General features: G+C 36.4%; 1 protein-coding gene across 1 annotated transcript in view; it reads left to right on the forward strand.

Moving 5' to 3' along the window:
• Positions 1–16072, forward strand: part of WDR70 (WD repeat domain 70) — a 127238-nt gene that overhangs the window by 67076 nt on the left and 44090 nt on the right. The window contains exon 10 of the mRNA XM_065656510.1: positions 1843–2017. Within this exon, the coding sequence (XP_065512582.1) occupies positions 1843–2017 (175 nt within the window). The remainder of the gene's footprint in view (positions 1–1842; positions 2018–16072) is intronic.

The raw sequence follows: 16072 nt of genomic DNA on the forward strand, positions 1-16072 counted from the left end.
AAATGAGACTGGAAAAAGACTCAAGTTTTGAGTAAATGTCAGCATGGGAAAGTGTCAGTGTGGCTTTTGAAAGGTAGGAGGCTGAGATGGTTGTTGACTGACAACACATGGAGAGGAAAAGGGGAATCTCAGTGTCATATAATGACTGAGGCTGGAAGCAGCCTCTGAAGATCCTCTAATCCCCAACCATCCTGTTCAAGGCAGAATCACCTAGGCACCCAGCACATGGCCATCTCCAGACAGGTTTTGAATAACTTTAAGAAAGGCGAACACATAACCGTGCTGGACAACCTGTTCCATATAGCAGCATGAGTTTATTTAAGTGTCCCTAGAAAATGCATCATAATCTAATGTTTCATTTAAAAAGAAAAAAACAAACAAAACAAAACCAAAAAAGCCAAAACCAAACAAGCCATCAGAACACTTAAATGTCTTAAGCTAGAGCTCCAACTATAGCAATGAAGTAATACCTTACAGATATGAGTTTTGAAGACTTTTTAAAAACAGACTATCTTGACTTTGCTATGGACAACTGGAGATTCATTCTACTTCAGTTACTGATTTCTCATTACTGTCATTGAATGCGTGATTAAATATAGGTTTGATGAGCTATTTCCAGCTCACTTTCTTGTCCTAGAATTATATATAATGTCAGCTCTGTAGCCTGTCTGGTTTTGTAGCTCTGGTGGAAGCTCCTGATGTTGCACCATGGTGTCTTGTCTTTTTCTGGAGAAATGGCAGTTTTTGTTAAAATGCTGTTTGCTTTGCTATAGACTCTTGTATTATGTGCTGTTAGATCATGGCAATGTCTTTATAGTTTAAATGAAGTCATCTTGAGAATTCAGTGATTTTTTTTTTTTTTTTTTTTTTTCTTTCTTTCTAAATTATTGGTCTTCCTTCCTTTGCCAAATCCTGAAACTCTTCTCTGTGTTAGATGCCGGAAGAGTTTCGAATTTTTATCTGGAAAGAAATCAACATATTAAATGGACAGAAAACATTTGTATCTAAGACAGTTTAAAAGAGTCCACCTGTATCTCAGTGGTTTAGTTCTTGCTCATTTGGATGTTTTTGTGTATCTAAGACACATTAAAGATCTAGGCAGATATTCTTTTTCCATTAAAAAGAAAAAGGATGTATTTATTTTGCTAATAATGTGGGGAAAACTCAACTTGAAAAAAACAATATTGTATAAATGAGTCTTTGTAAAGTATTTAAAGAACAGTTTTACAACAGAACTTGTAAGGCTTTTGGGATCAGTGGAAGAGAAATACAATAATATGGTCATTAATTATTTAAAATGCCTTTGTAAAATAAAGAAAAGTCTGAAGAATAGCTAGTGAGTCTGCAATACTGCCAGTTAAAAGCAGATTTGTCAGTTGTTGTAATGTCAGAACAATTAAGACAATCTTGTTAATGAATTTCTATAAGCATTCATGCCTGTTTCATGAAGTCTTCATTCTTGTAAGGGGCTGAATACATTCATGTTCCTGATTTCTAGTGAGAGCAGAGACTATGCAATGCCTGCTTATTAACCTTTGGTCGTTTGTCCAGTTGTAAATAATTTTATGTATTTACACAGATTTTGGGAAGAACTGATTTTTTTCTCTTTTCCTTTTTTAAATATTCATATATTTGCTAGTGAATATAATGTTTCTTACTTGGGAAGCTGTCACGTTAGTTTTGTGACTACCATACCATATCTTAAATGCTATTTTGCCATTACAGCTTTATTTGAACAATATTATATGCCGTTTATACTGAAAAAGGTGTTTGGATATATCATAATTAATCCATATGCATTAACTTTAACTAGAACAACTCTGTATTTAAACCTTTTTCCAGAACTGTGAGGACATGGGATGTGAACAACGAGAAAAAGCACAAAAGTGTATTTAAACCACGATCAGTTCAAGGTAAACGGGTGATTCCTACGACTTGCACATACAGCAGAGATGGTAAACTTATTGCAGCTGGCTGTCAAGATGGCTCCATCCAGATCTGGGATAGGAATATGAGTGTAAGTCAAGTATTTGATAACAATATATGCTGAAAGCTTAAGCTGATAAAATCAATTTTGGTACTTTTATACTTACGTTTTATTCCCCCCCTTCACCCCCCCGCCCACGTAACTCATAGGCAGAATTTAATATTTCTCCTGCTTCTCTACAACTGATCATTCAGTGTGCTACTTTTCAGTCCAAAACAGTGAGGAAACAATTGGCAGTCTATTAAAAAAAAAATGAACTTGGCTACTTAACTATATTTAGAATATTACTTATTTAAGATGCAATGTTTGTGGAAAAAGCTGTAATTTCATTGATTCTTATGTAATTAAAAATATATACTTCCACATTTTGTTTAAGATATTGAATACATTAAGCAGTACCTCATAAAAATTCATACTGAAATCAGTTATTCATCCAGATCATAGGCAGAGGAGAATAGCATCCCAGTGGGTTAGTATAAGGATAATGCTGCATGTTAAGTGCCAAATGTTGTTACATTGTCCCATGTGTAAAAATTAACACTGAGACAAATTTGGACAACTTACATAAATATGGTGTTGTCAGAAGGAGTCAGAATGAGAACTGTTTCAAATTATTTAAAATTCTGAAATATACCCTGTAATTTCTAATGTTCATATTGAACTTAAAATTAAATTTCCAGTAGTCATGAATGTAACTGACAAAGAATAACATACAGTTCTTGCTACTACTTTATAATTCGAAGCTTGGAGCAATCAGTGCTCCCTGTTGCTTTGTGTAGTATAATTTACAAACCAGTCCAGTTCCAAGAGTTTAATTTTGCAATGTTGAGTGCAAATTCACCAAGCAAAGCTGCACTGCTTTTAAAATTGATAATCCATATCTCCTTTATTCTTATCTTACCCAAAGAACTGGTGCCCAGTTCCTTTCACTTCAACGGGATAAGTACTTACAGAATGCATTGGAGGAAACAATGAGATTAGGGTCAGTTTTTTTGGAAGCCAAATTAAGATTACAGAGGAAATGGGAGGGGTGGGGCAGGATCCTTTGGATCAAACTGGCATAAGTCTTAGAAGGCTGTACAATTCCAGTAGGATGGCTTTGAGGAAATAATGCTGAACTAATACAAGTTACATTAGTCTATTCAACTTAATCTTGCAAAACATTTAATTTTAAAAAGGAAAACAGGCAGTTTAGGCAACTTTTCTTGAAGACTGCATAAAATTCAATTGCTGGATGCAAGAGGAAATGTATAGGTGTAAAAGGAAAAGAAAGCCCATTGGTCATATTCAAAGTACAGCCTGTATTTTGGGGTTGTCGTCTATTTTTATTTCTGTTTTTATTTCCACTATAAACCCAGTAAAACTTCCTAGTGGCATGAAGCTTGAGAATCCATCCTAAGTGTAAACTTGTTCTAACAGAATAATAAATTTTTCAGAGGCTGGCTTTCATCACCTGTGTACGTTGTTTATTTTAACATATACAGTATTGAAATATTAAGCTTTCTGGGGTAGTTTTAACAATAGTGCTCTTGGTAGTCTGCTTTTTCATGTGCTTTTCCTTTTGAACTCTTGTGTGTCTGTAAAATGACATATTGTAATGCTGATTGGGTGCAGTTTAAGGTGATTATGAATAATTTAAAGATATATCCTGTGCATCTTGTGCAATTTCCAACTGGTGACCCCTATATAACAATGCAAGACAAAAGTGATTTCCTAGTAGAAACGAATTTGGTAGTGTCCTTGGATTTGTTTTTTTAAAGCCTAAATAATTTTTCTCTTTGCTTTTGTTGGTATCATTAAGAAATGTGCCAGATTTTTGTGTAATGGAGCAGTTTAAAGGAGCAGTTTAAATTGTTTTTCTTTAGTGGCATTCTTACCTAAAACTGCTGGTACCCTCTGGAAATCTCTGTGTATAGTCAAAATGAGGTGTTTGAAAAGGCCTCTTGATGAAATAATTTAAAAAAAAAGATAAATCCTTCATCTTACATTTGGGGAGTGGAGAGGATAAGAAAAAAAGTTAAAAAAAAAAAAAAAGGAACATATGTTCAAAGTAGGATTTAGAAAGAGGAGGATGGAATTGACTCCTGCACTGGAATAATGAAAGCACTTACTGGCCTGACAGGATGCAGAGATGCTTGCAAAGGAGAACAAGAAAATGTTAAGTCATAATGAAGTGGTGCAGTTTTGGGGGCCCAAAGTAGGTGACACAGGAAAATAGGTAAAGCTGTGGAGAATCAAGACATGAGAGTTAGGCTGCTTGAAGAGATATATAGTAGGAATACTAACTTCCAATTTGTGAAAAAGAAATTTTCTAATTTCCATCCAGCAAATATAGTTTGACTTTGTTGAAACAAGCGTAGAGCTGTATACACAGATTTTGCTATACTGCAGTACAGCTCTGTTTCAAGTCAAAATTAAGACAGCATTTGTGTTTAGCTTGAGAAGACTCTGAGTCTGTGAAAAAATCACAAGTGTTTGAAAAGAGACAATAGTTGCTATAATTTCTTATATTTGATCAGTTAGGAATGATTCTGGCATGATTATTTTAGACTATGGATTTGGCACATAGGCAGCAGAAAGGACAGATTCAGAACATAACTTAGTTGACTGTACTGTCATGCCAGAAGTGATCTGATAAAGGCCTGTTTTGAGTATCTGAATTGGTTTTTGCATTTAAGCAAAAATATAAATGGCCTTTCAAGCATGCTGTTGAATGCCCATACCACTGTTCCTGCATATGACGGTGACAGCGCAAACTAAATCCAGGAAGGTGTTTCTGCCAGATATTATGGCTCACACCACGTACTACCCATAGCACCTGTTATCCTGGTCTCTGTGAAGGTTTTTAGACACATTTATTTTTGACAGGAGTAAAAACTCCTGTCAAACATGGAGCCCACTTCAGAGAGAGGGCAGTTTCTCTTTGCCTCAGTGCAAGCGTAAAGTCTCTTGCTTTCCCACAGGAGAAGGGCCATAAAAACAGTAGTATCAAGGGAAGACATGGATACCCTGGTAGGAAGGAGAGTCTGATAAAGCCCTTTTCCAGAGCGAAGGGGCACTAACTAGAGGCAGGCACCCTGCAGCAGTGCTATTAGGAAGCCTCTCTTCCTCTAGGGGTTCACAAAGACCTTACCACTTTACAAGGTGGCAGAAGTTCCCTGATGAAGCTCCCAGAAATCTTCCCTGGCACTGTAGTCATAGTTTCTGACTGCCAGTGATACGTTTATTAGCTTCTGTTCCAGACATGACTAGATAGCTTTACACCTGACTACAGAATCCTACTGATGTGTCTATCAAAGGGCAAACAAATTAAAAATCAACCTGTTGTGTGGTGGCATCTCTATCACCACCGTGGCATCTCTTGTGTGTGCTGCTGAGTAGTGTAGAACTTGATCCAGAAAGGTGTGACTAAATAATTATTTGATGTTCTTGTTGTTGTTTAGAAAGAAACAAGATCTCTTCTGTCCCATGTTTTGTCATCCCTGCTGAAGTCAAAAGTAGCTGTTTAAGTTAGGGTCATGAGTTAGTTGGTTTTTTTCCAAGCCAGTTAGAGCCACCTCAGTATCTGCATTTATTTTTTTTTTAATTATGATGTTGTGCCTTGGGAGTAATTTTGGTGTGTGATTGATTCTTTACTTTAGTTCTGACTAGTAATGCACACCATGAGTGTTTCATTCAGTTTTCTGCTTCCAGTGCTTTTTTGGTGCAGTTCCAAATCTCCCAACTGTATGTAGTGAGAGTAAAAACACTTTTGGAACTTTTGGAGGAAGACTTTTTTTTGTCTTCACAACACTGACATTCGTAACTTGCTAATGCTGAAGTTAGCCAAATGCATTCTGGCTCTGCTTTGCCTTTCTCCAAACTTCCTCAGCATGATCTCGATCCATTACAATCACCTGCTTCAGAGGATTTCTTTGTTTTGTCATAAATCTGTGTTATTTTCTCACGTATGTTATTTTGTCAGTGCATGGTTTTTCTTTAAGGTTCACGTACATGTGCATTTACAGTGCACATTAGCAGAACGATCTGTCAGCTTGTTTGAAATATTATGAACACTGTCAACTTGGCTTAAAATAACAGCTTCAAAGGACATAAAAAATAACTTCCTTCAAACTTCCAATGGATAGTGGAAACACTAGTGTGAAATAGTCAGTCATAAGATAATACATTAGAACTGTCTCAGTTTAAATGTTCTGAGACGTGGAGAAGTGTCTGGCAAATATGGAGAATTGGAGAGTGTTAGTAGTCAAAATAAGACAGGACCTTGAAAATTGTTGATTCAAGGGCCAGTGCAGTAAAACCACGAGATTTACCTGCAGCTCAAAGAGGTTAAAATTCCTCATCTTGTCTATGCTTGCCCATTCAAAACTTGTTGCAAGACCAATAGTAATACTTATTGCTGAACAAGCTGATCTGGGGACCCAGTCTTTAGTAGCAAGACCGAAGTGTATCTTGCAATCAGTAAACCTCTGTGCGCCCAGTTTTCCTGTATAGAAGTGGGAGTATCTCATTCATAGACATACAGAAAGACTGAAATCATTTTTGTAAAGACTATTAGTACACTTGATAGGTAAGTTAAAAATGTATTGTGAGTTAAAATTGATAGAAATATCTTTAATGAAAAATATCTCCAATTATTTTCCACCCTAAACAGGACGAGGTCAAGATAAGTTTTTCATTGATTATAAACAGGATTTATAAGGGTGAGAAAACTAAACTTCTTAGTTGGCCTTTCTTAGCCTTTCAAACCACCTGATGAGACTGCCTGTTATGTGAATTTTCCCTCCAGCTTTCCCTGGGTACATTCAGCCCAAGACTGCATAGTCAACTTCCCTGCATATGGCAGCCCAAATGATGTTACTCAGTTTATCACATCACATATTTTCTGGTATATCATTGCAGCTGTGATACAAGAGTTGATAGGGATATTGGGGAGACAGAGTTTGTAAGGAGTGGTGACATCTTTTAAAGGCCTGTAAGAAGATAGCTTGTACACCCCAAATATTGTTTGTTTGTTTGTTTTTGTTTTACTCCTAGCTGTATGAAGTTGGGTCTGTTTAGAAACCTTGGCTAATTTTTATGAGCTTTTAGCTATCTAATGTCTTCTCTGTAAGTAGTAAAGAGTTAGCTTTGACAGATATAACTGTAATAGCTTTATCTTTTTATGTAGTGTAAATCTGAACAGGAATGATGGAATATTTTATGATTTTCAGGATAATTTATTCTTGTTAAACACAAATTGATTCAGTGCTGAGGAAAAGGTTTTTATACCTGGTGATTAACTTCTATTTTTTTACTTTCTTGTTTCATAAAACACCTAGTGTTACGTTTAACTCCATTTTTCAGCCGTTTCCTGCTCAAAAGTGAGCATCTATAATAGTATTGCTGTACTACTGCTTTGCTAGTGTTTTCTTTTTTCCTGGTTTTAAAACATTACTTTGATTTTTAAATTGCTAGAATAATTTTTGTATTTTGATCAGTTTTAAATTACTTAGCTAGAGCTCAAAGTTATTTTCCAGGACTTAAAATGCACAATAATAATGAAATCCAGCACTATACTAATATACTGCCCACATGAATATCCCCAAAAGTGGTATGATCAAGTGGTAATCTCAATAACCTGTTTTCCAAATGCCCTTAAGCAGCCCTATTCTCAGATATAAGGGTAAGAAAAGTGGGATGTCTCAGTATGCACTGAAATTAAGCAGATCTAAGCTCTGTACATTTAAATTACAAATACTCATGTTAAAACTATTCTCCAAATAATTGCATGATTTATAGATGTAAGATAAATACATTTCTATATTTAGTGACTGTTTGCTTTGAAAGGGTTTTTGTAAGCTTTAGTTTTGTGGTGTGCAGTATGAAGTTTAAAGGTAGAGTTTTCAGAGATGAAAAGTTTTACAAGCATTGGAACCATTTTGAAGAAATACTGTACAACTAAGGACACAGATTTAGATAATGCAAAAAGATCATGTTAAATCTTCCCCCCCACACTCCCAAAGGATGACCCTTTTGTTTTGGAATGGGAAGCTAAGCCCAGATCTTGTTTGGAAATTTTTTGGTAAACTTTATTTTGCTGTTCTTGATGGATTTTACAGATGATGCTGCCAAGACAGAGTAATGAAAACTAGTAGTAAGACCTGAGACTTGCTGTAAATATTTTCTTCATTAGTTGGAAGGTCCTTTCAGGGGGTTTATACCCATGCTTCGGGAAGATGAGATTCTTGGATCTTTGCATAATTACAGGATGCTTTTTGCATATCCTGCCATGCAAAAGACTGAACTCTCAGTAATAAATTATTGAGATGTATGTGTCCGTCTAATAGAAAGCTTTACTACTGTGCATGTGCCTTTTTAGATACAGTTTTTACCAGGCAAAGCTCATAGTCCTTGGCCTCTGGTCTATCACAGCATTCCAGGATTACGCTCTTTTCACACCAGCTAGATTTTATTAGTTATTTTGGCCATGGAATATTCACTTGTCTACTTGGATATTTTGTCTTGGTTTTGTTTTTTTAGAATTTGGGGGTTATATTGACATTTTCAGAGCATTAAAATTATTTACCTGAGATGTTAATATTTAATAGAAATGATTTAGAATTACTATCCTTGAATTTGCTGAAATCACTACTACAACTGAAGAGCAGACAAATCTTCCAGTTTCTCCCAAGTATGTAACATGCTTCTTGCTTTGAAGAAGGCAGTCTGGCTACATCTGGAAATTTCTTGTGTAAATACAAGATGAAAGATATCCAAATATACTATATTCCCCTTTCAAACTTAAGGTAAGTTTTCCATATCCATAATATCCCACCCTTTCATTCCATATGTGTATGTGCCAGATCTCTGCTCCAGAAACTGGAAATCACACACAAGCTTGCCAGCAGCAAATATTAACAGATTCATATATTATTCCTTTTTGTATACGTCTGGTTTAGCCAGTACATCACTATCTATACCCTGAAGCTAGCTGCAGTAAAGAATCTGACAATCATATGCTAAGATAAAATGTGCCCTGTTGTATTTCTAAGTGCATTTCTCTCTTATATAATAAACAGTTTATAGTTAAGGACTATCTCAATGTTTGCACTATCTAATATAGTGATGAAAGGCAATTCTAAATCTTCAAGTCTGTCACACTCCAATGAAAACAGCATAAAGGATTTTACTTTGGATTCATATATGGTTAAAAGAAAAAGGCTTATCCCACAAGGATTATATATCTAAATTTGATTTACTATTTAAAAAATAACATTAGAGCTTAGCTTACAGATATAGTTTTAAAATGGCAATTGCAGAAGAAAAGAATAGGCACTATAGCAACATGATTGGCTTTCACAGATAGGTTTATTTTAGAGAAAATTTTCCTTTTTTGCAGTGGCAAAAAGTTAAAAATGCAGATGCTACATTTTGTTCTAACAGAAGTGAGCTCTGGAGCAGCCTGGCTTATCAGAAAAATGGCTTTTAGATACTGTAGTATATTCGCTGCTCAAGCAAGCTGGACACTTCATTGATCTAGAGCCTGATATGGTTTGTAAATTACTGAAAGAATTTTGTGCTTGATGTCTGTACTAGGAAACCAGTTTTGTGTCCAAATGCTTCTCATTGTGATTCATAGTATGTCACTATTTCTTGAAGCTTGTGAGGCAATGAACGGCAAGTTTATACTGGGAATTTTGTAAAAGTAATGAAAAGTACATTTATGTACAACTCTTGGTCATTAAATTAGTTTCATTAGAGAAGCCTAAAACTCCCGTATTTTAAAATACGAAAGGAAAGCTGTTACAGCTTGATCAAGTGGATTTATTTAAAAACAAAAAGGTAGGAAATAATGGCTTCTGATTTGTGGAACATATTCAGCGAAGATTAGGTACTTTCTGTCTGCATATGCTTGTTCTATCTCTTGAGTTAATTTATGGGCCCTTCGCCCCCTTCCAGCTTCATAGTCGGATGTATCTCTTGCAGGCTTCACTTTCCTCATTAGCTCTTAACTTTTAGAAAGCTTTCTATTTTGGGATATTAATAAAGAGTAATGTGAAGTCAATTTTGGAAAGAGTGTACTAAGAACTAGCTAGTTTAATGTTGGGCGGTGCTTGTGTCTAACCTTTTCTGTAACTGTTTCATTTAGAAAAAATATGCTTACCAAAGAGAAACAGACAGATAAGTGGTTTGTTTTTTTTTTTTAGTTCAGTTGAATAAGACAGTGATTTATTTTGATGACGTTAAGAAATATATTTTTCATACAAAAATATTCCCCATGAATCTGTTAGAAATTGAGAAGCTAAAAAAGAGAAGATAAATTACAGTGAAGCATAGCCTTTGTATCTAACAAAAGGTTACATACACTTGACTCAGAGGAAGTCTGATAAAGAACAATTTCTACATAAAGAGCGATTGTTTCATGGCTGAATCCATTAAAAGCTGCACTTCTGTGAGGGTGCAGTTTTAAATGTGCTTAAATAGGTGGCCATAATACAATACAGACTGCACTCAGTTTCTAAAGAATGTCTCATAAGTCTAGTCAACTTGAGTTTAAAAAGTTTGCATGGCATTTATAGAAAATTCATAATAAGCTTATAAGCCTAAGAAGTTTTTTGTGTCCATGATTATCAGTGAGAAGGTAAACTGCCCAACTACATCATCTCTTGGAGCAGGTACAGAACTAAACCAATCATACAAAATGAAAGTATTTGCAATAATGTTGTGCTTTTTGTAAGACAGCCTTCAGCAAGCAAGTTTCTTTTAACTCTAGGTATCTAATCTGTAATAATGAAAGCTTAATTGAATGTGAGGCTTTCTTTATGAATAAGTAAAACTTCTTCCAGTGCAAAATATTTTAAAATGAATGGGTTTTTTTCATTATCTTCTTATTTCCTAAAGTTTGTTTTCAACAGATGTTAGTGCTAAATGGTTAGCAGAGAGGGTGGTGAAATAGGTGGAGCATTGTCCAGCTGTGTTTTATTTGATGTATGACTGTAGTGATACTACACAGACTGAAATCAGATACATCCATGGAACAGCTGCCTTCCTCGAACCAAGTTCTAAATTTCTCATGAGATAGAGAACTAGATTTGCAGTTGGATATGACTACACGTATATTTCACGGACTATGCAGAGATACATATATGGTGTGTCGCTGTGTGTCTAAGTATGCCCACAAACTTCTTATAATGAAATTCTAGGTTAGTAGAATTTCTGAATGTATATAGTCATTTGAAGCTCTAGTAATTCAAACAAGGTACTCTTAGGTAATTCAACATATGTAATTTTCATTCAGATTAAGCAATGTGCAGGGGTTAAAAAATGCCTTTATGGTTACTCTTTCACTGTTTACCATGTATATGTATCACTTCCAGATTTGGATTGTGACTGTTTTGTGCTCAAAGCAGTCCCTTCTAGTCAGCTTTAAAACTTAGTTTATATTTAGTTTTTGGTGTAATGCATTTTTATTAAGGCTAGGATGGATGGCCAAATTAGAAAGTACTGTGTTAGTTAGCATACAATGAGTGAAATATTCTGAAAAACCCCAATTTGTGGACTGTGTTTTTTATGGACACTAATTGCTCCTGATGAATATAACTGCTGTGATCAGCACATACCCTGGTAAGAGCTCAGAAATGGCACTATATCCTATCCCTGGCCTGTTTCATTGTCCTGACCAGTACACAGGTCTCTGGTCTCATTTGGAGAGCAGATTGAGCCCAAGGCCTGTAACCAAACTTCATCTTGGTGAGGTTATTAGAGTATACTGCTGTGACCTTTGCAGAGGCTGTCTCACCACAGCTTGCAAAAGCACAGCTAGTACAAGTTGTGTGTTCCTGCCCTTGTAACGGGAGGACTAGCTTATATTCAAGACCTTCAATAGCCTTGAGTGATTTTTCAGAAGTAGGGACACCTGTTTTAGTCAGGAGAAAGCATTGCATTGCCAGCCATTGGCTTGTCAACTTGTCAAAAATGTGCAAAATGCCTGGTTGATTTTGATAGTTGATGTGTGAAAGTGTGATGCCAAACTGGGTAGGAATTGACAGGGGCATAGGAATGTTTTCTGTACTCCAGACAGGCCACCATTGTTTCTTGGCTGTTGCATTGAGGTGAGAGAGCAAGGCAGGACTGTGCTAATGTGTGCTGCCATGTGTCTGTGTGTATAAAACAAACTTCGGTTTTGATTGTTCTACTTCCAAAACAAATGCGATTATGTCGAAAAAATGAAGCCTTTTGGAGTCAAGTTGGTAAGAGGTTTATACTAACAAACAAAAGCAAGGCAGGGCACAAACTCAATCGCCACTTGTCTCCTTTTACTTGTCATCTTTAAATGATAGTTTGCTCTATGTCCATATGTGTTATGGAAGAGGGAGTGGTGGTTTTCTTGGTTTTGACTTTGTTTTTCTGTATGTGAGAAAAACACAGATGTGCTTGAGGATTAAGTGAATGGTCTGTAATTGCTATTGCTGGAAGAATATATATTTAGGTCATTGGTAAAATACACCTGTTAAAGACGACAAAATGAGGTGACACTGGACCCCGAAAGTGAAGAACCATTATCAAGGAAAGAAAGAGAGAAAAGGCATCGAAGTAATAGTATTGGCATCAGGTTATTGATTGGATTTGTTACAGTGTCTTTTACAATATGTGGCAGGAAGGAGATGACACAGTGTGATGCATACGACATTTTTCTTATGATAAGTGGTTAAAAGAGTTTAGATCTTCCAGGGAAACTGAGGAGATATGGTATCCAGGTAAGAAAATCATGGACAGCTTTAATCATGTTGAATTTAAGTTGCCAATTAAATATTCTCAGAGTGATGTAGAGATGAACTAAGATGTTCAGCAGACAGAGAACGGTGTACCTGTTCTTGGAAGGTAGTTTAATGGCATGGAAATATTAGTAGCCATGGTTGTGAAAAGGTTTATAAAAATACATTGTAGAATGAGAAGTTAGGGACAAGGCATTTGAGTAATGGTGAGTAGCCAGTGAAACTGAGAGACAATCATGCACCGGGGGTATAGTGAAGGAGTCAACATGTAGAAGGTGTACAGGAGATGCTGGACCTCATAAGACAATGAAGAGGGGAGTAGAAAATAGGCAATTTTTTCTAAGGCTAATGAGGATGGGGTAGGTTTGTTGGATTTGTCAGGGATAAATCTGTTGTGACTGAGGGATTTACGTGGGATTCACAAGGAATGAGGATAGAGGAGACTACAGTATTGGATGAAAAAGGCTAAAGTGTGAAAAAGAGTAATGCAGAGAGAGAGAGAAAGAAACAGGAAGCTATTTAGTGAAAAGTGGATCATGCAGGTGAGATTTCTGAGGTACGACTTTTGCAAACAACAATTGGTATATATCCCTATGCTCTAAAGATGCCACTGCTGATGGAGAAGCTATAAGAAGTTTACAGGCATGAGTGTGAAATACTATGCTGAAATGAAACTGGAAGTCTAGGATGAGAAAACACAAGGAGTCTTTTTGTTGGATGGAGAAGAATTTTAGGAATGCTAGTAGTGAAAGAGAATTGTAGTCAGGTGGAGGTACTACAGAGTATCATAAAACAATGGAAAGAGGAAGACAAAAGAGAGTCTTGAAGATAGAAAGAGGAGAAGGCTGATTGCAGAATCAAAAATTCTGTACTCGTCAGAGACAAATTGATATGAAGATACTGCAGCCCGTTTGAGGGAGTCTTGCATGTTGATTAGGCCATATTTACATTACCATGGAATCATAGAATGCTTCGTGTTGGAAGAGACCTTAAAGATTATCTAGTTCCAACCCCCCTGCCATGGGCAGGACACCTTCCACTAGACCAGGTTGCTCAAAGCCCCATCCAGCCTGGCCTTGAACACTTCCAGGGATGGGGCATCCACAGCTTCTCTGGGCAGCCTGTTCCAGTGCCTCACCACCCTCATGGAGAAGAATTTCTTCCTTATATCTAATCTAAATGGACCTTCTTTCAGTTTAAAGCTATTACCCCTCATCCTGTCACTACATGCCCTTGTAAAAAGTCCCTCTACGGCTTTCTTGTAGGTGCCCTTTAGCTACTGGAACGCTGCTATAAAGTCTCTCTAGACCCTCCTCTTCTCCAGGTTGAACAACCCCAACTATCTCAGCCTTTCCTCATAGGAGAGGTGTTCCAGCCCTCTGATCATTCTCGTGGCCTCCTCTGGACTTGCTCCAACTTATTTTGGAAGAGGCAAAAGGAATTTTGGTTGGTTGGTTTGGTTTACAGAAGCCATATTTATGATAGTAAAAATGAGGAAAATCATGAATTTGCTAGCATAGCATGGGATGGGTTCGATAAGTTACGAAAAGATACAGAAAATGTTTCTTTTACATCCTTTTACGTTTTTGCTCGTGCAGTGTAAAAAGTCCCCAAAGTAAGCCAACTGAATAGTTTCCAAAAGCTATTTTTATTAGTTATATTTATTGCTTTTGTGGCCAAGATTATTTTCTCAAATGCAAAGTTCGACAGTGAAGCCAAACTTTCAGCTGGGGTTTCATTTTCAAACCATTAGGCAAATATTTAGCAATGCTGTTAAGAAGCCATCTTTATGAAACGGTTTCCTAAAATCATTCTTGATTAATTAAGTTAAACAAGAAGAGATTGTTTCTCTGGTCAGCAATATTCTTAGAAATAGAATGCTCTAAGTGGTGAAGGAAACATAAGCAGATGGGAAGGGCTTTCTCCACACTCTGCAGTGGTTCAGAGACACCTCTAAGGCAAGCCAGTTTGCTTGCCTCCTTTTTCCGTCTAAAACCACATGTAGTCTGATGTTTAAGGTGCCTTGGCTCATTACCTTCTGTGTAAATGTTAAGAGATTTTTTTCAATAGAAGTCAACTTTTTGTATCAATTGCAATTAACAAAACGCTAAATCGTGTTTCACCTTGACTGGCTACACTGCTGTATGGCTTCTCTTCTAAGAATGCCATTTTCCATAACAGCCCAACATTTTCCGACTAACCATTTCACACTCGTGTTTTTATTCATAATTCAATGATATAATGCAGTGCCAGGCACTGAAGGTTTTATAAACTTCAAAAGTAGTTGCAGAGCTGTTATCTTTTCAATTTTTTTCCTTGTTATCTAGGTTTTTCATTGCAGTATGTTTTGTCAAGAAAAACTGCAGAATATTTAAAAAAAAAAGCTAAGTCTCTTATCTGTTCAGTAATTGCAAATAACTAGAAAAACTGCTCTATGAAATACATGTGAAAGATTATCGCAAGGTATTGAAGCACTACTGAGTGTGAGAGATAAAGAAATCCCAAAGACTTGCATCTTCTAGAATATTATCTCTCCACCCAGAAAAAGACTTTAGTTGCAACAGATGAGCATATAGTGGATATGTGGGACAGTTAAATACAATTGCCAGTCACTTGTCTTGGTTGTGGCACGTGAAGTTAGGTTACTGTATTCATAATTGGTTAATTAGGACTGAGAGAAAGGAGACGGTGTTTCAGCTCTGCTAATCATACGTGTAGATATTACTGAGTTGGAAAATCATGGAGAAGAGCAAATCATGTAATAGTGTAATCATGTAAATGCTAAAACCTCAAAATTCACAAGCTAATCTTATTTTGCATAGTATGATAATTACTGAAACAGCATCCATATCTATACCACGAGAAGGGGTATTGAAGAGCTGTCACATAAAGTGAAAGCCCAGAGATCATGTTTACAGAGACTTAAGGAAAGCATCTGGTATAGTCTGCAAATGTCTACTCAGGGCAAAAATTAAGAAATTCCTGAATTTACCTGGTGTATGTAGACCTCATAACTTTTAAGTGATATACCAAGCCCAGAAGGTACAGTTACATTTCTTTTCTGGATTATAATTGAGAACAAAGCAAATATATTGCCTTCAGTAGAGATGACCAAGAGGAGAAAGGGGAAATTGCCATTTGGAGAGTGTAACTCATACCCTGGGAACCTGTCAGTCTTGTCAGCTGTGATCACAGCTCTGAGATTGCTGACTGTCTCTGGGATCACTTTCAACAAAGAGCTGGACAGCTTTGCTCAGTTGTGATGGAAAGGAAGGTTTCTGGTTTGTTTGTTTGTTTTTCTTCTTGCAGCTTTATAGCTCATGCCTTT

This window comes from Caloenas nicobarica, chromosome Z (genome assembly GCF_036013445.1).
Source record: "Caloenas nicobarica isolate bCalNic1 chromosome Z, bCalNic1.hap1, whole genome shotgun sequence".
Classification (NCBI taxonomy): domain Eukaryota; kingdom Metazoa; phylum Chordata; class Aves; order Columbiformes; family Columbidae; genus Caloenas; species Caloenas nicobarica.